The 22,433-nt window shown below is 41.0% G+C and overlaps 1 protein-coding gene across 1 annotated transcript in view; it reads right to left on the reverse strand.

Moving 5' to 3' along the window:
* Positions 1 to 514: 514 nt before the first annotated feature.
* The window catches only part of COQ2 (coenzyme Q2, polyprenyltransferase), a 49,608-nt gene continuing 27,689 nt past the window's right edge, over positions 515 to 22,433 (reverse strand). The window contains exons 4-7 of the mRNA XM_072624024.1: positions 21,908 to 21,993; positions 17,256 to 17,389; positions 5,826 to 6,014; positions 515 to 2,230 (exon numbers count right to left, since the gene is read on the reverse strand). Coding sequence (XP_072480125.1) covers positions 2,036 to 2,230; positions 5,826 to 6,014; positions 17,256 to 17,389; positions 21,908 to 21,993 — 604 coding nt within the window. The 3' untranslated portion in view covers positions 515 to 2,035. The remainder of the gene's footprint in view (positions 2,231 to 5,825; positions 6,015 to 17,255; positions 17,390 to 21,907; positions 21,994 to 22,433) is intronic.

Consider the following 22,433-nt stretch of genomic DNA (forward strand, 5'->3'; position numbering starts at 1 on the left):
TTTTCCCAGAAGGCACGGGTAGGAGGCAGAAATCCCAGAGAGGGAAGTTTTGGCTGGCTCTATACAAGCCAAATGGACTATCCCAGTTGCTAGTGTGTTCTCTTTCATTGGAGGCAGAGATTAGAGGGTCTTTTTTCTTCAGGGATATTGTAGAGAGGAGATTCCTGTTCAAGTATGGGTCACTCTAGATGACTTCTGAGGTTTCCTTTCACTTGGAAATGGTGATATTCTTCTCATGGTGGGAAAGGCACGGACACCAACTGCATTGGATGGGTTTGGATGGATCCATCCCAGTGGTGGATGGACCTAAGTGTAGATAGGGACTGATTGTATGATGGTGTAACTCAACAAGCAACTAGTCAATTCAAGAAGCAATTATTAAGCATCGACTTTGTGCCAGAGACTATGGTAAGGACTGGTGCCAGGCCCAGAGGCCTGAGGGCTGCCCGAGTCTTTCCTTACCTGTCGCAGGTCTTTGGCTGGCCAAACTGGATAAACGTATGAGAGAAGAGACTTTCCAGAGTCGAACAAGGGTTAGGCTTTATTCAGGGTCTTGGTTACATGTGCAGGGGGAACTCTTCCTCAGGAGAGAGGAATCCTTTTCCCAAGGAGGCAAAGATCTTACAGTAAGAGAATGGAAGTGGGAGTGGGAGTGGGAGTGGGAGAGGGGAGAGGGGAGAGGGGCCTTCTATCCTCTAAGGGCCCCTCATCGCTAAGAACGCCTTCAGGCTTTCCTGACCCTACTTAAGCTCTCCCGCCACATAGTTTGCACGTGAATACCGGGTGTGCTCTCAGCCTTTAGCTAGTAAACAACAGGTGAGCTCAGACCCCGGGCCAATCTCAAGGGTGGGATGCTCTCCCCAGCACATATCCCACGGAGAAGAGGCAGAGATGCACGAGATAGCCCATATCACGCCTCAATTCCCAGCTGTTTCCTGGGGGGCTTCATGAGAACTCTGAGGTTAGAAGTCCTCACTTTTACCTGCCCAAGACTGTCCACGTGGAACTGAGCTTACACCCCCAACAGACTGGGGATACAAAAAGGGTAAAATATTGGAATGAAGAACTTCAGGCATCATGAAGGACCAAGAGACTGAGGTGGGAGGAGAGGAAGCAGATTTACAGTAAGAGGCTTGAGGCAAAAAAATTCCTTAGGGCCCAGGAAAGGTTTCACCTACCTACCTGCTTTGAACCTACTACTATTAGGATTATAATTCAATAACATCATGGGTTAAATCATGGGCTTTTGCAAGGCTGCTTGGCAACCCATTTATAACATTATTTATCTATGGCAGATATGGCAGATCCCCTGATCTATGGGAAAATGTCTTTAGATCATAATTAGGAGCTGCTTATACGAGCTAGCTTATGCTATTCATAATTAATTCTGGGAGAATTAGTTTCTTCCCCAAAACCGAAAGTGAATTGAGGGCAGGGCCACATCTATTTTCATTGAAATTATGACACTGCATAGCACTGAACACACACCTGCTTGCTGAATTGTTCAGGCCAGTGGATTTGCAAGGTGAGCTTGCAGCGGCTGTTAGCCTGATAGAAGGAGGAGGTATAGATGTACAGGCACGTTTTAGAGCTATCCATGAAGATGAATATCAAATAACTTTCTGAATTAAATATTCTGTCAGTGAACTGCTGTCCAAATACAGCGACATGGAGCTTTCCATAGCAGCTTTTATTTCAGTTTTCTCTAAAAAGGGTACATTTTCCAAAATACATTCCTCTTGGATGAGATGCTCATCACAGTTTTAAAAAGGTGCTAAAACTTGTACAATTCCAATGATTTTTAAAGGCGAATTCTCATACACAGGACAATAGGTTCATCTAAAAATTCAGGGCTACATCCAGCTTCAAAAGAGTTGAGAACTTGCTAATACCTGAGTTGGGGTGAATTTTGCTGGCAAAATTGTTAAACCTGGGAATTCCTGCGTGACTGTGTCAGAAATCATCATCTGTCAATCATTCTCACTTTGACAGACTATTCAAACTCTGGTAGCAAAATGAGAAAGTTGTATAGCTCTTAGTCTGAAACATTCCTAAACTTCATTTGTTGATTTCCTAAATCACGGTCTCCATTTTCCCTTGACTCCTTTGGTTTCTTTTCTTTCCATAAGTTTCCAAGTATAATCCCTATGAAAAGCACGATTCCTATTGTTCGGTTGGAGGTAAACTTGTCCCAACAATCCTCAGGTTTATGGATGTCAAGAGTGCAAATCTGTAAAGGAAGAATACAGTGTATTATGAATACAGGATAGGGGCTGGTCCTTCTTTGTACATGCTTCCTTTGACACCATGAAGAACAGGTCATCAATGAGAACAGAATATCTTATTATGGAATGATGAAACTGGAAAGCACTACTAAGACTGGAATAATGAGCCAGGGTACGGAACCTGTGGCTTCAAGGGCAGCTCTTTGACTGAATCCAAACTTAATAAAAGGATTTATTCTGTAAAACTTGGACTGGGTCAAAAGGCCGCACCCAAGGACCTAGAAGGCCACGTGTGGTTTCGAGGTCACCCTGACCGAGGCGAATAGCCAGTCCAATATCCTACCCAATGCAGCAGCTGATCCCTGATATCAACTCTGTGTCCTCTCCCTTTGATTGGCTGGTTCCTCTCTGCACCTCCATTTTAAGGAGGTTGCCTGGGCCACTCAGGTCTTCTTTCCTCTGCTGCCTTTCCCCCTGAACCTTCCTTACAATGACTCTGAGCAGGGTCCCCTCATCTCTTACAGCTTCCTTAGACAGGCTGTCTTCTTACAGTCTGCTGAAAGGAAACCCTTGAGGGAAGGGCCTATTTCTGTTTGGAGACGTATTCCCAGCACTTAGCACAATGCCTAGTGAGGAGGAAGTGTCTAATCAGTTCTTGTCGACTGACTTCAATACTTCCAGTGATAGGAGTTCATTATTTTTTAAGACTTAATAGGCAACTCGAATTGTTACAAAGTTCTTCCTTAGGTCGAGTCAAATTCTGAAATTCTGGCCCACTGGCCTCATTCTGTTCTCACAACACAGAGCAAGCCTTTCTCCAGCAAAGCCCTTTAATTAGTTCAAGACTGAACTTATCTATCCTTTAATGCCCTCCCCGCCAATTTTCTCTTTTCTAGGCTCGACTCTTCTCATTCCTTTAATCATTCTCCAGGACATGACTTCAAGTCTCCATTTTATCCCTATCACCATTTTCTAGATATATGTGAGTTAGCCAATGCCTCTCTTTGAAGGTGGTACTAATAATAACAAAAACTCCAGTGTGGTCTCACTAGACTGCAGAGTACTTTGGAGTCAGAGGGCCTGAGTTCAAATCCTTCCTATAATATTTACTACCTGGGTGATCTTGGACAAAATCCTCTCTAGATCCGAGTTTCCTCTTCTGCAAAATGAGGCTGTCAGACTCAATGGCTTCTGGGGTTCCTTTTAGACTAGAACTAGGATACTCAAGGTGACATTCTATGAGGTTAGCGGAGTTACTGCCTTACTTGATCGTTCCTAGAGGAAAGAAGAATGCTAAAAATGAGACCCAATGGCTTTGCGTACAACCTAGAAGTTGGAATTAGAAATCTCCCGAGCATTTCTAGCATCCATTCTATACTCCAATTATGTGTTCCTTGGCCTTCCTCATAATTACACTGATCCCAGATAGGTGCTTGCTGTGAAATACCTATCTACTAACACACTGGGCTGTTTTAATTTTGTCATGACACAGGGTTCTGTGACTCTGCTGATGTCTGTTTGAAGACTGTAAGTTCCCTGGAACTAAAAAATTCTCTTTTTTATTTTCTATTTTCAAAAATTCATTTTGAACTTAAATACATAAAAACAAAACAAAATTCCCATGGGTCCAGTGCAACATGAAAAGAAGACTCAATATAAAACCATGAATTTCCATTTCACGCTGTATGTTTTTTGAAAAACTACCTAAATGCCACACATCATTTCCAGAGCCACTCTGTTTCCAATGCTTCCTTCTGAATTTTCTATTCTAAAAAACTCTTCTGCCAAGTCTGATCGAAGGGGCCATGGAAGAAGGCCTTCTTGTGATGATAACACGAGGCAGAGTGTGTGTGATTGCTGCAGGAGGTGCATTTAATACTCAATGATTCTCCGGAAGCTTCTTCTTGAAAGAGAAGAGCTATCCCTCACCCACTTTGAGAGAATTTGTTCTAAGATATGGGGGCAAGAATGTCAGGCTGGGGTGCGGGGGAGATGAACAACGGCCCAGGGGCACAGAATCACACACAGGAAGGCATCTTCTAAAACAGGGACCATGTTCTCAGAGACAAGAAGCAAGCCCCAGAAGGTTAGAAAAATGGAAATTCTCAGCTAAAAAAGATTCGCTTGTATGGAGAGGATATAATTCAAGAAGAGAATTCCATCAAATGGCCTGTCCTTTGATTATAACCCAAGAGATGTGACCTAATCCCATTCTTCTTTACAACATGACTTAATGTGAAAATGTTTAATGAAGGCATATGTAGAGCCTATATCAGATTGAATGCCATCTGGGGGAGGGGGGAGGAGAAGGAAGGGGGAGAAAATTTGGAACTCAAAATCTTAGGCAAATGAATGCTGAAAACTTAAAAAAAAAAAAAAAAGGAAACATGACCTAAGTTCAAATCTAACACTTCCTTGGCCACTGATTCTCCCTTTGCATGTGTCAGCTTCCCACTGTCCCAGGAGGAAAAAACAAGATGTAAGATTCACCTCCATGTCACTGGGAACATCACCTCTTTCCCCCTAATGCTGGAGAGTAACTGGTAATTTTTATCTTAAAGTCTTTCCCCCTTTGTAATGAGGATAAAAATGAGAGTGAAATATTAGTGTGGTCAGCAGATCTGGTTGTCTTTAGAGTATTTTAGACTAAACTAAAAATACAGATTCAGTCCAATCTGCAGCCTAAACTTTTAAGTGAAGAAAATGACAAGGAACACACACCACTGTGGTCAATTCTGTGATGACTCATTCATTTAGCTCACCCGTATTACGGAGGTCGCTTGACTGGCAAGACTGGGAAGGGCCATGTCACTGGGGCCAGTGCTGTGATTTACAGTGATTTACAATTTACAGTGACTTCATGGCACTGTGAGGGTAGAGATGGCCTTGGCCCCTTATTATCTCAAATGAGCATGATAAGCCCATGGGAGGCTTAAGAGACTACCACTGGTCTTTTTGGGCAATCCTGTTTGCCATTTGGGAGTGGCGCGCTTTCCTGGAGTGACTCAAAATCCTGTCAGGTAAGAATGTAATGAAAGAACTGGGAGTGTTTAATGTGGAGAAGATAAAACCTGAAATATGTGAAGGGTTGTCATTTAGCCGGGGATGGGACATTCAGCTTGGCTCTAAAGGCAGTAAAGAGCAGAACTGGTGGGTGGAGGCTACAGGTGGATAGACTTCAGTTAACTATATATAAAATAAGGAACTGAGTCACAAACACAACTGTCTAAAAATAAAATGGATTGCTTCAAGAGGTGCTAAGTTTCCCACCACAAGATGGCCTGTCATTTGTCAGGGACTCATGCTTGAGGTATGGGTTGCACTAGGCGTCTGAGTTCCGTTCAAACACCAAGAACATAGGGTTCTTTACCAACTCTGCCAGAGCTAGTCTTTCTCTGAAGTGCCAGGAAAATCAATATCTCTAGAAACTCTATTAGCTAGTTTATAATTAGCTCCAATAGCTAATGGCCTCCTCTATAATCAAGTAGGGCAGATACAACTGCACGTTCAGAGCAAAAGGGGCAGTGCTGATTAAGGAGCTGTCTAATCTTAATGAGTCTTTGCAATAAAGTGGTGCTCTCGAGTGGTACCATGACAAACCTGGTGTGCCAAGTGAGCCCCTATGGCAGCCACAGCAGCATAGTAGGGGGCGGTCTGGTCACAGTTTAGTCCAGCCAGAGTCAGGCCGCCCAGCATGACAACGCTGAAACCGCTTAGCCACAGCTTGGTGTCTTCCTTGAACCGAAGCGCAGTGGATTTGAGACCAATCAGGGCATCGTCTCTTTTGTCCTGGCAAAGAGAAATTATGTTTTAAATGACATGCTCATGATTTGTGAACGAAGGAGGAGAAAATTAACTTGGCAAAAGGGACCTTGAAGGTTTACAGGTTTGAATTTTCATAGCCTAATTTTCCAGATTTCAGAGGTCTGGTCAGGGTTGAAGAAGAGACTTCTAAAGGTCAGCTGAGATTCTTAAATGTCAACTGATATTTCATTGTAATCCTGTCAAAATTCCTTGTTCCTGTCTTAAAGGCAATCCAACTGCCCTAGACACATGAGGCTAAGGGTTAGATCAGGGCTGGGAACCTGCGGCGTTCAGGTCACATGTGGCCTTCTAGATCCTTAAGTGTGGCCTTGCCTGAAGGCTGCAGGTGCCCTAGCCCTAGGTTACAGGGTCATCAGACCCATTCACCAACATTGAGCAGTAAACACTCTCTAAATGTGTGTGCCAGAGGTAAGCACCATTTCCACACAGTACCTGAGGTCCAGCTCTCACATATCCCCGTGGTACTCACTGAAGGACGGGTGGTACAGCAGCTGTATCTTGGATGAAGAGTAAATGCAGGGAGCATGAAAGGTGCCAAGGCACCCAGGTCACCCTCCTGCAGGTTTGTATAGCATTCCTGATGCCAAAGGCAGCAACAGCACCCACGAGACAAGTCTTTCATAGCAATGTGATTCAAGGCCAGTCACTCTTGCTCACGTGGAGAATCAGGTGTGCTTTGGACATCCCTGTTTATCACTGAAGCACCCCCTTTTCATGGGTTCTTGAAGGTTTAAAGGTACAACATGCCAAGACACACATCCCTAAGTCCATGTTTCACATATAACATTCACATTATAACATAAATCTAACAATTGTCTTTGACTGACTTTGTGAAATTGTTCTCAATTGAGCACGACTTGGTTTCGATTTGTCCATGGACTTGTTAGGCATCCCCTGGTGCCTGAGTCAGGCAAATCCAGTAGCTGAGGCTTGGGACTGGGATGACTGAGACTCTTGTGGATCCCATAACTCTTAAATAAGAGTGATTTATGCAGCAATAGCATGGAGAGTATATTTGACAAGGATGGATTCTACTGGGTTCAGTTCCCTCAATGTGACCATTTGCCAAGATCGTTTTTGTTGTTCATTGGTTTCAGTTGTGACTGACTCTTTATGATCTCATCTGGGATTTTCTTGGCAGAGATACTGGAGTGGTTTGCCATTTCATTCTCTGGTTCATTTTACAGATGAGGAAACGGAGGCAAACAGGGTTAAGTGACTTGCCCAGGGTCACACAGCTAGGAAGTATCTGAGGCCAGATTTGAACTCAGGCCCTCCTGACTCCACACCCCGGCACTCTAGCCACTGTGCTGCCAAGACATCCTGAATTGCAGCAGTTATAAGTACTTGCAAAAAAGACCACTTTGAAAATAATTATGGCTTAGAGGTAGAGAAATTCTCTGAAGAACTCATGAAGAAACTCCAAATCACATTAACATACTTTGTTAACTGGTAACTTCAATGAAAAGGTGGGAATAGGGGCAGATAGGGAGAAAGATCATGGAAAGCAGCAACAAGCAAACTACAAGAAAGAACAGTGCCCTCTGAACTAGAGGCCCTGGGTTCAAATCCTGCCTCTGGCACGACCTCAGTGATATTGGGTAAGCCACTTAAGCACCATGGGACTCAGTTTCCACATCTAGGAACTGAGAGCCTTGAACTGGTTAACTAGTGAGTGAAATCAGGTTAAGTGAAGACCCCTTAGGCATGAATTCCCCAAAACCCCCACCCTTCCGGCCAAAGCTAAAATAACTAAGTATCCCCCTTAGGCAAATAAAATGCTCCAGGATGGAGGAGAACCACCAAAGTTCTGGTCACCCCTTTAACACCCCTTATGCAAGCCACATCAGCATTCTTCCCTTAAGGTTCACATTTGGTGAAAAAAAAACCCTCATTGATGAGCAATGATTCTTTCCATGTTCTTTGTCTCTGGGATAGATTCCTGTGCTTAGACTGTACACCTAGATTCCCAGTCAATGGGAAGAGAGACTATTGAACTTCCATGTTAAGCACTATATAATGCTGCACTCCACTCAACTCAGGTGCACTCCTTTGGTGACACCACTCATGGTTTCGCAGGAAGTGTCCCTTCTCATAAGACTATAATAAATTCCTTTTTGCCTTCTACCTTGAGAAGTCTCTGAGTTTAATTTGAGTAAGGGTCACTGTTTGGGGGCTTGTCTGGGATTATACATCTTTGTGAGGGGTCTCCTAGACCATTAACAGGGATCAGGCACCAAACGAGGTTTTTTTGGAGGTCCTTGAAATGGGTTTGCGAGATCCAACTCTGATTGGGTAACCACCTGAAGAGAAGAACTCGGAGGAGGCAAAAACAAAAATAGAGAGGAAAACAAAGAGATTCTGGAGTGAAGACAGGACAATTAATTTGGCCAAGAAGACGTGAGTTGTGTGCATACAACCCAGGCAAGCGAGATCTTCTGAGCTTGAGCGGATAACTCAGGCAAGATCAAGTGAGCACCCCTGGGTGACAGGTGGAGAAGGGATTGGTTGTAAATTCCACCACCCCCTTCAGACTTCTCAAAGCAAGATGGAGTGAACTTTTTGAGAGGCAAGAGCTTGTGAGCTATGGGAAGGTGACAATTAAAGGTGGCTGGTCCCAAAAATTCATTTCCAGACTTTCCAGAGGATAGCCCCTTGGGGAATAAAGTTAGCAACTATGGTGAAATACCAAAATATAAAAGGAAAGATAAGAAGAAAATGATCAAGTATTGTTGTTTTATTTGGGCAGGGATCCTGCTGGGAAGAAATGTAAATTATTGGCCAAGGTAAGGGTCCTCCGAGGACTGGGTGTGCCAGCAGTTAAATCTGATGGTGAATGCCAAAAAGCCTCTTAATGAGGAGGAAAGCACTTATGCAACCCTATGGCTGTCGGAGGCAGGCCAATTTGTAGTAAACTGTTTGGCCTGATCTGTTACACGAACGGTGTTAATAGTTTGAAAATTTTTTGAAAGTTGTTAAAAAAAATATTTTTTTCTGCATTCTTAACACCTGGCCATGTTTCTGAATGTGACAAAAGAAAGATAAAGGAAAATGAACCACAGGCAGTCTGCAGGAAAAAGTTGAGTTTGATTTGATGATATCTCAAAGCTAAAATCTGTATTTTAGGTTTGAATTGGGTCAATGTATCTGACACCAGACAGGGTATTTAAAACTGCAAGTCCACTTTGGAATTTCAGTGATTTCTTTTGGAGGCATTAACTCTTTCCAGATTTTGAAGGATAAGGAGAGTGGATGTGGAGGTTCCTCAGGTACCTGCCTGGATTGTGTGCCAACCTAAGGAGAGCAGGTGGGATTTAAACTCTTTCAAGAGCCTGAAATTCCCAAGGCAGAAGGATATGGATGGCACAGCAGTATTGATGTTTGTACCTAGACTGTGTGTTCAGGGGAGGTTGACCCTTCCCCTCCCAGTCTGAGTTAATTGGGAAAGCTCCTGGTCTGGTGGACCTGGGGGGGGAGGGGAGCTGGAAGATGGCTTTTTGGTTCTTTAAGGAAGTAGAGTAAAAAAAAGATTATGGAAAGTTATAGTTTATTTTTCAGTAGCAAGAGTATTTGAAAAAAAAAAGAGGGCTAAAATGTTTATCATTACTGATTATAAATCCAGGTTTGATATAATTTCAAGTTAAAATCTGTCCTGAAGGAATACAAAGCAGTGTCTAAGAATGCTCTTCCTATCAGGATTAAGCAGAAAAGATATTATTATTTGGCATTTATGACTGTGAAGTGCTTAACATAAGGATGGGCATATGTTAGATGCAACATTAATGTAATTGTTACACAATTTTTAAATTTGGAGTTTGTTATATATAGATAGGGGTTTTAAAAGGATGTGATAGAAATGTGATAATTTGAAATTTATATTTGGTTATAAATAAGCGGTAAAAATACTGATGTTTGCTATATAATGGTAGAGTTAACTTGTTTGCTTTGTTTAGGCTAGAAAGGGATTCCAGCGTAGACAGTTACAGTTAAGATGTGGAGGAACTGGAAAATCTGAGTAATGGGACTGAGAGACTTGAAAAGATGAATAAGGTTTGAATAGTTCTGGATGGGTCAGTTTCAGATGGTTTCAGTAAGTAGTGAGGGTGTGAGGAAGTATTTCAAGAAGACAGAAAAATTATGTAAGTTGATTTAATATAGTTAATAGTTCAATCAAATTTAAGATATCTCTATCTGAAAGGATATCAAGTGATAGAGTATGCCCATGTGCAAAGTGATGTGCAAATGCATTCAGCTGAATAAGTAATGGCTCATTTAAGTTTTAAGTAAACTTAAGTAGTTTATATTAGGAACTGCATTGTTAAACTAATGATGAATTGGTTAAAAAAGCTGTTATGAGTTCTGTGTAACAGTTTCTGTATTATAGAATTCTTACTGAGAAAATGAGAATCCTTAAAAAAATACATATATATTTTTATATATGGGTGTGATTTTCAAGCCTGTTCCATCTAAGGATGTATGAAGTATGTTAAAAGTTTATTTCTGCTGTTAAGAAGGAAGTTTTAACTAAAACTGTTTTTGTTTTGAATCAAGCATTTACAAAAATACGTTTGTAAAAGGAAGCTTATGGGCAAATATGCAAAGGCCTTGGTTTTAGATCTTGTAATTTTTGCCAATAAGGTTCAAGAGGGTTTTGTGATAAATTGTAAACTGTTCCTAAAAGAGGAAGATATTTGTTGCAATTTGTTGTATGAAGAAATGTTTTGTAAAATCTTTTGTATGATTTTTGAAAGGCCTACCTACCAAATTTATATTTGTAAGCTAATTTGTTATAATAGCTTTAGGTTTTAAGAGGCAGTTGGAAGATAAGGCACAAGATAAGGGAGACCAAGAATTTTATGGCTCCAGGAAGCTTTTAAGACAAAAAGCCTCCCCCCACTCCCCATCTCCCCTGGCCTTTTGAAGTCCAGTCATTACTGAAGGACTTCTTAAGATCTAATCTCAATTGGAGATGCTCAGAGAAGACATGTTAACTCCTTCTATTGCCGAAGTAGAGGAGGGGTGCTAGCTCCACCCAGGGGCTGAAGAGTCTAAAAGGAAAAGTTGTAATCTCTTATGGTAAGTGTAAACTGCTTGAATGTGAAACCTGTCATCTAATGTACAAGCCTCAGGGGACAATTATGTTCTCAGCCTTGGATGGGAGCCTTCTGCCTCAGTTTCCCCATTGTGTTCCTTGGAAAAGGAATGTTTTCCCACCTGACTATTTTCTGAGTCTGGTTATAAGGTGGAGATGGTATCTAATTAGGTCCTTGCTTTTCATGTAGAAAGGCATGCAAACTACTTAAGACTTGCTTCAAAAGATGCTCCTTATGGGGAGGGAGGGAGGAAGAGAAGCTGGAACTCAAAGTTTTAGGAACAACTGTTGAGTATTGTTCTTGCATACAGCTAGGAAATGAGAAATACAGGTAATGGGGTGTAGAAAGTTATCCTGCCTTACAGGACAGAAGAGAAGATGGGGATAGGGAAGGGCGGATGTTAGAAGGGAGGGCAGATTGGTGATGGGGGAATTAGAATGCTTGGCATTTTGGCGTAGGGGGAGGTGAGAAATGGGGAGAAAATTTGGAACCCAAAATTTTGTGGAAATGAATGTTGGAAACGTAAAATAAATACATTTAAATACCAAAAAAAAAAATAAATAAATAAAGTATCCAGGTTGGGAGTGGCAGAGGTTCTTCAATAATGGGGAGATTACGCAATGGTTAATGTTTTGTCTGATAGTAGTTTCCATGGGGGAAATTGCACAAATTACCTGTGAACTTCAGTGTTGTATTTGAATATCTTGGTAACACTTGTTTTGGGTTATTTTCCAATTTCTTTTGCTGAGACAGTGCTTTTCACTTATTTCTATTAAAAAATAAAGCACAATTTATTTGATACATGTGGTGGTTATTAGAATTTAATACCACATCACTACAGCAGTATTCTATATCATTTTTTCCATGGTAGTACTTCATATGGTCATTATTAACCCAGAATAAAGAAATGATAAGTGCTTCCTAAAAAAAAAAAGATGCTCCTTAGCCAGTGTGAAATCATAGTCATGTCTGAAACTGATTATTGGAGCTTGCTATTTTAAGATTTTATGGGATTATTAACTGATCATTCTTCTGAATCTAACTCCAGGTGTGGATAGCAAGAAAGGCAGTGTGAGCCACTGATCCATGATGCCAATGAGCCTATGAGATGCTGGTATGAACCGCAAAAATGTGATCTCATGGGAAAGTTGGGAGAGCAGCTGTTCAGCCTGGGCTGAGGGAGGATTCTCCTGACTCAGTTTCCCCACTGACACTTGGCAGACTTTAAGCCTGGCTGAATGCCAGTTGACAATCTACTCCTGCCTGGAATTGACATGAAGTAAGGGAGATGTTGTTTCCCTGTAATGTCCCTAAGCTTAATAGCAGATCTATTAAATAATAGATTGTTGGCAGGGGAACATCTGAGGTTAAGGCTAAAATTAAGCTATTAGGCTTAGGATTTCAGACTCAACAACAATAAGTTAGGGTCCTTTAATTCTTAGTAATAGTATGGAGACAATCAGGTCAAGAGCTTGTGAGGTTAGCCTACATAGTGATTATTATTTTTGTCTCAGTTGGTAAATATTAAAAGAAAAATGTCTATATTCCAAATGCTTTAAAAGAAGCATCACATGACCAGAAGTTGGGATTGTTTTAAGATATACTGTGTTAAAATGATTATTTATTGTATTTATGTAAGTCCTGGAGCCTGTTATTGACTCCTTAGTGAAATCTCATCTTCCTGATGGGGGAAATGAATAATGAATTGATGTCAGATGTAAATATTGGGTTCTAATGCGAATTTCTTAATGACAATTGGTCAAAGTTCCAATTTTGATTTTCTAATAGTGATAAGAGTATAAAGCTTAGGAATGGTAACCTAAATTGTATTAAGGTCAGTTTTGTAGGAGACTGGACATCTGGATATCTACAAGAAGATAAAGGGAAGAAGATGCTGAGATGCTGTGCTGAAGACAGCTTGAATGAGCATTCAGACCAGAAAACTGCATCAGATGATGTTCCTCCCCAGATTGCTCTATTAGATGGAACCTCTGAATAGATAATTCATTGATCTACCTTTGTATTTTGAACCTCTCTATTTGTACTGATGAAAGGGGACTGTCCCCTTGTAATTTGTCAATGTATCCGTCAACTTTGCTCCCTACCCATATTCATATAAAGGGGAGATGGATGAAGGGAAGAATTCATAGGGGAAAGAATGTGAGGAGATATTTATTGGATTTAGGTGTGGAAACAGGAATTTTAATAAAGAAAAAAAGGGAGTTTGTGGGAAGCTAAGTCTCACCACTTGTATAAAAACAGATGATAATGGAAAGGCAGTAAAAGAAACCACTAGAAATATTAGAAAATTGACACATTCCAATTCAGACTTGGACATCACCATTTAACACTTCTTAGTGGTCCTGGTTTGGAGATAGCTGGTGGAAACAGCTATTATGGTTTGGGTTCATCGCCATCAGTGGAGTTACACTCCTCCCAATTTGTCTCCCTTGCATGATACAACTAATAACCAGACTGGTATAAGATTCCCTTTCAAAGATAATTAGGCCAGAAACTAAAGCTGAGGGGTCGGTTAGACTCATGGTCCTAAAGAGGCAAGGCAGGCTCGGGGATAAAGGCCTCATTTCTAGAATATATAGAGAACTGATCCAAATGTATAATCATACAAGTCATTCCCCAATTGATAAATGGTCAAAGGATATGAACAGGCAATTTTCAGAGGAAGAAATTAAAGCTATCTATAATCATATGAAAAAATGCTCTAAATCACTATTGGTTAGAGAGATGCAAATCAAAACAACTCTGAGGTACCACATCACACCTATAAGATTGGCAAACATGACAGAACAAGAAAATGATAAATGCTGGAGAGGAGGTGGGAAAGTTGGAACACTAATTCATTGTTGGTGGAGCTGCGAGCGCATCCAACCATTCTGGAGAGCAATTTGGAACTATGCCCAAAGGGCTACAAAAATGTGCATACCCTTTGACCCAGCAATATCGCTACTAGGACTATATCCCCAAGAGATCATAAAAATGGGAAAGGGTCCCACATGTACAAAAATATTTATAGCAGCACTCTATGTAGTTGCCAAAAACTGGAAGTCAAGGGGATGTCCATCAATTGGGGAATGGCTGAATAAATTATGGTATATGAATGTAATGGAGTACTATTGTGCCATAAGAAATGATGAACAAGAAGACTTCAGAGAGGCCTGGAAGGACTTATATGACCTGATGCTGAGTGAAAGGAGCAGAACCAGGAGAACTTTATGCACAGCAGCAACGACAGTGTGTGAGAGTTTTTTCTGGTAGACTTAGATTTTTGTAATAACACAAGAACTTCTTACCAAAAAAAAAAAAATCCCAATGGAGGATCTCAAGGCAAAATGCCTGCCACACTCAGAGAGAGAAATATGGAAGTCACTCACATATTGTAGCAGATCATGTTTGTGTATGTGTAGTTTGTGTATCATGTTCTGATTTGTTATACGATTTCTTTCATTTATCTTAGTCTGACTACATAGCATGACTATAGTGAAAATATACTCAATAGGAAAGTATATGTAGAATCTATACAGAATTGTATGCAGTCGTGGGGAGGGAGGGGGGGAGTGGGGGGTAGGTGGGGGGGATAAAATCACAATTGTACGGCAGTGATTGTTAAACATTACAAAATAAAAAAAAAAAAAAAAAGAGGCAAGGCAGGACACCAATCGAAGATAGTGGAGAAGATAGGGAGGATGATTTAGCAGAGGCAGCCTTCCAAGAGTGGTGCCAGGGGTCTTCAGAGGAACAAAAATAAGAGGAGGGATTGAGTGACATCAGGTTAAGTGAAGACCCCTCAGGCACGAATTCCCCAAAACCTCCACCCTTCCTGCCAAAGCTAAAATAACTAAGTATCCCCTTTAGGCAAATAAAATGCTCCAGGACAGAGGAGAACCACCAAAGTTCTGGTCACATGACCTGGTGTACCCTTCCCTTTTAATACCCCTTATGCAAGCCACATCAGCATTCTTCCCTTAGGTTCCATATTTGGTAACAAAAACCACAAAATCATTGGTGAGCAATGATCCTTTCCATGTTCTTTGTTTCTGGGATAGATTCCTGTGCTTAGACTATACACCTGGATTCCCAGTCAATGGGAAGAGAGGCTAGTGAACTTCCATGTTGGCGACTATATAATGCTGTACTTCGCTCAGCTCAGGTTCACTCCTCTGTGACACCACTCAGCAGGAAGTGCCCCTTCTCATGAGATTGTAATAAATTCCTTTTTGGCTTCTACCTTGAGAAGCCTCTGAACTTAATTTGAGTAAGGGTCACTATATCTCACACACTAGCCTAGAAGTTCCCTTTTGGTTCTAAATCTACAATCCTCTGATTGGGAATGACAAAGGCGAGGGGCCCAAAAATTGCTGAGTACACAGAGGCCTCCTGCCTTGTGAATACTTTCCAGGAAAAAAAAGAACCAGGCACTGAACAGCATTACAAAAAGTGAAACTGATTAATGGTCAAGAGTAAATGATTTGCTGTTTTTTTAAGTTAGCATAACCTACTAACTCATTAGAGCAAAGATCAAACTGACTACAAAGTTAGAAGAATTAAAACAAAAAACAGAGGCAATTATAGGGACTCCACCTTGACCTATTTAAAGTTACTGATGATGAAAAATGGGATGTGGATGGAAAACAGACATAGGCACAGACTCCAGTAATTTTATATTTGTTTATCTGAATAAATCAATGGCCACAGATCCTCTAAAAGGCCACCTTCGTCATCAAACACTTGACATACCTTGCAGAGATAACACTGAGTTAGAACATGGACTCATTTGTAAAGCACAATTGACAAAGACAACAGAGAGAAGCAATGCAGGGTACATCCAGTGTCATGAAAGTTTGGCAACAGACCCAGCTCAGCGCAGTCAACGTAGGGGCATTTAAAGTTACAAAGGGCTAATAGCTGGAGGACATTGATTTTTTTTTTTAAATTATCTTGGTACCAGATGTGCTTGAGGGACAAAGAATCTCAAAAGAGAACAATGGAAAAGCATCTGAATCAGACAAAGGGTACACAAAAGGGACCTGTGTGGTAGGTGACAAAACTCAGAGAGCATGGAGTGAATGATTCATAGCGTGTCAGAAGGATAGAGGAATACCAAAGGGGAAATTTTAGACTTTATTAATAAAAAAAAAAGAACAGACGAGAATATCAACAATTACTAATTACTTGCCTACTTTCCCATACGTACAAAGTTTTACGAGAATAATCTATGCCTACACTGAAGGCATCCCCACTGAGGATATGAGAAGCAGGCAGCTAGGTGGCACCATGGTACAGAGCACTTGGCCTAGAATCAAAAGGATCTGAGTTTGAATCCGGCCTTAGACACTTTCCAGCTGTTTTAAGATAAGGCCACCTCCCTCAAGGTGCACAGATATACACATTGAGGCATGCTATGGAAGGTAGAATCTAGATATCTAAGAGCCAAGAGTAAAAACACCTTCTATAGTTTGAGTATGAATACCCCTTTGATTTCATTTCAATTCAGCACACATGAATTAAGTGCCGACTGTTTGCAGGGTGTCATGGGAAGACCTGGGGGTGCAGAGAGATTGCCTGTGCCTCTGAGGAGCCTCCATTCCCCAAGACCTTGCCCCCAAAGAAGAAAAGCATCTGAGGAGGGAGAGAAAACCAAGACCTGGGGAATCAGAGAAGGTTTCACAGAGGAAGGGGTGGCTGAGCTGAGCCTGAGGCAGAGAAGGGGGTGATGAGGGAGTGCTCTCCAGGCTGAGGGTCAGCCTGCGTGAAGACATGGAGATCAGAGATGGGCTGCTGACCTCAGAGAACAACTAGGAGAGCTCTGTTTGGCTGGAACATGGCATCAGTGAAATGTTATAATGTGAAATGAGGTGAAAAGACAGGACAGAGGTAGACCATGGACTGCCTCGAACATCAGGTGGAGAATCTTGTGTTTTTATTTAGAGTTAACAGGAAGACCCTGATGGTTTTTCAGCTGGGCTGGTGACTGTCACTCAATGACAATAAAGAGAAAGCTACCAATGGGAAGTCCACAAAGTTAAATGCAACAGATTTCAGGGAAGGAGGTGCAGAGAAGAGTCAAAGGATCGGTTTTAAGATAGTACGTTACCTGATGGGCATAGATTGTGTCATATATTAAGGTCCACATAACTCCAGAGAGATAAAGGGGCAGGCAAACAGATACATCACAGGAGCCTTTGATGGCAGACCATCCAAGTAGTGCTCCCCAGTTAAAGGTCAGTCCTAGGATTGATAAAAGATAAGGAAGGGAGGGGGTAAAAACCACTGAATTATTTCAGAATTCTAGGTTTTAGACAAGGGTCAAGTTAATTACAAGTACACTGTGTTACGCTTTACATATTTAAATCAACTTTGGAGACCATGGAATTTCACCAAACTTTTGCCAAAAAGGCAGCAGAAATCATAGGAGTATAGACTTACACCACTGTTTCAGACTGGAAAGAAGAAACAGGATAAAGGTGCTATGTGACAGAGACCCCCAGACACAGTCACATGATTTCACTCCACCTGGCCTGGCCACTATGGCTTCTGGTATGTTCTGCGATGTTTTGGGGAAGGATAAAGAGAATGAGAGGTTCACAGAACTAAGGGGAATGACAGAAGATGGGGCACAAAACCAAAAGCCCAAGAGGAGGCCTTCTGGCTACTGTCTTCAGGAAAATGGCTGAGGGGAGGCCCAGCTTTTAAAAATGACAGTCAACAGTCATGACACAACACAGGCTTTAATTCCAAAAATAAACATATCAACAAAGATGCAGGTGCTAGCTGAGATGGCTCTGTCCTCTGATTAGTGAATGGGATAAAAAAGTCCTACTCCCACCACAACAGGTATCTTCAACTCAGGATCCTGGTCATCCCTGTCATGGGTATATACCACTTGTCATGCACTTACCAGAGAATCTGGGCAAACGGGAAGGTTCTAGACAAGAGTGGCAAGGTAAGAAAGAGATGGAAAGCTCTCATGTAAGTGGACTTTTTCATTTTGTGCCTTGGTCAGCTTCTGTATAGTCAATAAATTTAGCCCCAAACTCCAAGAGGGGCCAGAGAGCCTAATGTCCATGGAAGTGTCTCCAGGGCAGCAGCCAGGTGAAGGATTTCATCAGATAACTGAATTCTATTCTTCTGGGGGTGAAAAAATTAAATCTCAAGAGGAGACAAAGGGGTTAATGCACAAGGCAGGATATGGAGGTATCAAGAGGTCAGTAGTAAGGTGAAGTCAGGGAGATGACCTTGGCATACTCACACCTCAAGTTGTGTCTTGCAAATATATAACCTGACAAAGTAATTAGCCATAAGGGTTAGCGGAGAGAGCCACTAAAAAAGACAAAGGACTGTGGTCCTTCAATCAAATATGGCAGACAAGGAGAACTTGAAGTGACCTTCAAATGTATGCTTTGCTTTGGTTTCCACCAGTAGTATGGATCACCTATGTATAGTCCAAGTACAAGGAGATCTCAGTCTCAGAGGAGAAAGCCGAAAGGCTCAAGGAAGGCCATTCTACTATCCAGGGCAAGAAGGAGAGCAAAGTGTTACTGAAAGAATGGAGGAAGTATTTCAAGGAGGAAACAAAAAAGAAAAAGGTTGTAAATAATCAGAGGAGAATTTTCGCCTGTGTCAGGATTTTCATCTGGGGGAGGGTGAAGGAGTATGTCCCAAAAAAGTAGGAGAAGGACCATAGACTATTAGAAGTGTCATAAGTGGCATAAATCTTCTTCCAAATGGAAGCAGATTCTTGTGCTCCAAGGAATAATGAGGCAAATTCCCAGATGCCATCAGTCAAGGTTTTATCCAATAATAGTCAAAAAAAGAAGACTTTCTGTTGAGGGGGATACTGGTAGAAGTAGTAATAACTGGATATAAACAGAGAAGTTGGTCAGTCTTCTCAAAGGAAAGTATCCAGGATGTGATGGAAAGTCTCCAAATAACAGCAAATTAACCAGTAAGTATTTATGAAGTACTTGTTGTATTCCACTGTCCAAGGCATTGAGGACACAAGTACAATGAATGAACATTACACAAACACAAACTCGATAATCTTTGCTCTCTTCTGATGATTCATTTTGAGGCAAGTGATGGCCCCAGAGGAACCACCTGCTAAAGACTTCGAAGTCCTGTGCAAAAAACCGAAGAGCCCCTGGACAATGGCATTGTTTTCATCACTATATAAATTGAGGGCATGGGATTTGAAAGAGAAAGGTATCTTTTGGGAAGAGAGAAGCTGACTGAGAAAAGTGGTCTCTGAGAATGAGATCTGGATTTCCAAAAGTTGGTTTTAAACATAGGAGTGCTGGGCTCTTGTCCAGGGATGGAGTCCACCTAAAAAGGGTTGGCAAAAACATGGGCTCTGCAGGCATGCAGTGCCACACAGACTGTCAGAGATGGTTGCTGTGTTGGTCTGTTTTGTTTATTTCTCTTTGTTATTGGGACAGGAAAGGTAGCACATTTTGGGAAATCACCAATGGTGTCAAAATAAACGGGAACAATATTAAATGAAAAACATTTTCTTTAAGTCTCACAGATCTAATCAAGAAGTACTTAAATAAGAAAAGAACTTTATTATCAATGGATAAAAGTTCTAAATGTAAAAATTTACACCAGAAATTATTAAACTCAGGAAATTTGATGCATACATCCCACTATTAGATGGATATCCCAAAGAGGTTAAAGACAGAAAGTTCTCATATTTGCCAAGGTATTTTTAATAGCATTTGCTTTGGGGGTAGCAAAAACTGGAAAGAAAATTGGGGCCCACTGCTTGAGGAATGGTTGAACAATTGCAGTATATGAATGTAATAGAGTATTATTTACATAATATGAAACAATGGACATGAGGAATTACAAAATAATGCTAAGATTTACATGAAATGATGTTGAATTAGGTAAGCAGAACCAAGAAGACAATATGCACAACTCTGATGATAATGTAAATGAAAATGATATTAAAAGGCAGCTGAACTCTGACTAATGATTAACCTACGGTTAAAAGCTGACTGTAATAATTCCCATTAATACTGAGTTTATGGCCCTTAAAATCTTCCTCTGAGGGCAGCAATATCAATATTATTAATCCCTCCTTTAAAGTAAACTAAGGTTTAGAGATCAATGACTTGTTCACAGTCACATGACTAATAAATGGTGGAGCCACAATGTGAATTCCTAGGACCTGGACCTCGGTCCAACTTCAGGGGACTTTCCACTCTAATGTGACACTGCTCATGATGAAGGAAAATGACCAAGCCACACCAGAGCGATGTGAGTTCTGCGAGATAAGGGGGAAATAAAAATGGAAGGATACTGAAAAAGTCCTATGCACTGTATTTATAGGGAATTCTCCAAAGAAAGCCCTCTTTAGGCCTTTTTAGGCAAGGCTAAAAGACATAAACAGGTTCCTGCTCTAAAGTGCTTGTGTCTTAGATCGTGGCATCATAGCTTTGCAAGTCTCTGTTTTCTCAAGGAGACATGTAGGGACAGGCCACTGAAGAGGGAACTCCTGTGAGGGCTCCCTTGGGATTACTTTTAGGGTCCAGACCTTCATACCTTGACAAGACTATTCAAGTGGCAAGATCCACCGGGGAATACAGAGTAATGGCTGTCCTAATTTCCCTATTCTCCAAGGTGGCTATAAGGAATCTGTTGAAGGAGATGAGCTCAAATCTGCAATTGTTTTCAATATGTTCCAGCATTTAGAATTAAAAAAAAAATTCCATTTGAAAACTTGGGTGTACCAATTTTTATTCCTTAAAATTAAGGAATTTTAAACTTAAGGGTCTGTAAACTTGTTGCTGATTTTTAATATTTGCACTTTGATAAATGTATTTCAATATAATTGGTTTATTTTATAATCCAAAATATATTTTAATTTATGCTTTTAAAAACATTATTCTGAGAAGGGGTTCATAGGTTTTACCAGACTGCCAAAAGCGCCTAGGACAAAAGAAGATTAAGAATCCCTGGTGTAGGGTATTTTTAGTTACTTAATAAATCTGACAAATCACTCTTTAAAAACAAACCAAAAAACCCTATGTTTAAAAATACTTTGTCTTTAGTTTGAGGCAATCTTCTTATCTTTGGATCCATTACAAATTGTTACATGAATGTAATGGAACACTGAGACAACCTGGTAGAACAGAGGCAGAAGATCTGGATTCAAATCCTGTCTGTGTCACTTAGCACTTCAGTGACCTTGGTAAGTTATTCAACTTCTCTAAGACTCAGTTTCCTCATTTGTAAAATGAAGGAGTGGGACTAAATGGCATTTACTTTTCTTCCAGCTTGAATTAAATCTATGACTTTAGGATTCTATGTAAGATGAGCTGTAAGATATGACAAAAATGATGATACACAGAAAGCTGGGAAGACTTATATGAACAGATACAGAGTGAAATGAGCAGAACCGGAAAAGAACTTACAAGAGACCCACCATAATGAGAAGGAAAGCAACTCTGAAAGTCTACAAAACTCAGAACATGTGAACCAGCTCTTACTAAAGAGGAGGAAGACGAGAGGGGCAGAATGAGACGTTTTCAGAGGTGGCCAAGGCGCTGACTGGTTTTACTCAACTACTCTACTCTCTATGAGGGAAGGTTTCCATTTATAGGGGATGGGGAAGAATTAGTAGGTTGTGCTAGAAAGAAGGAAGGAAGGAAAAGAAGGAGAGAGAGGAAAAAGAAAGAGGGAAAGAGCATCAAGAAAACATTTTTTAAAAGACAACAGGTAATAACATAGTAATTTCAAGCTCACCCAGGGCTAACTGCGGCCAATAAGTAATTCTTTTCATCAGAGGATAAATGACCACCAGAGACAATGATGCGGCTCCCAGTGCTATGCTGAAATGAAGAGAAAATTAAAGAGGTCAAATATGTGTCATCTGATACAACTTCTTCTTTTTTTTTTTTTTACTTATTTTATTTGTTTTCAGTGTTCTACAATCACTTCCATATATCTTAGATTTTTTACCCTCTTCCTCCCTACTCCTTTCCTGAGATGGCATGCCATCTTATCTAGGTTCTACACATATGTTCTCTACAACTTCTTAGAAACTGGCAGCTAAGTGGTGAAGTGGATAGAACACCAGGGCAGGAGTCAGAAGGACCTGAGTTCAAATGTCACCTCAGACACTTGACACTCACTAGCTGTGTGACCTTGGGCAAGTCACTTAACCCCAACTGCCTCATCCTGGATCATCTCCAGTCATCCTGATGAATATCTGGTCACTGGATTGAGATGGCTCTAGAGGAGAAGTGAGGCTGGTGACCTGCACAGCCCT

The sequence above is a fragment of the Notamacropus eugenii genome, chromosome 7, assembly GCF_028372415.1.
Source record: "Notamacropus eugenii isolate mMacEug1 chromosome 7, mMacEug1.pri_v2, whole genome shotgun sequence".
Lineage (NCBI taxonomy): Eukaryota > Metazoa > Chordata > Mammalia > Diprotodontia > Macropodidae > Notamacropus > Notamacropus eugenii.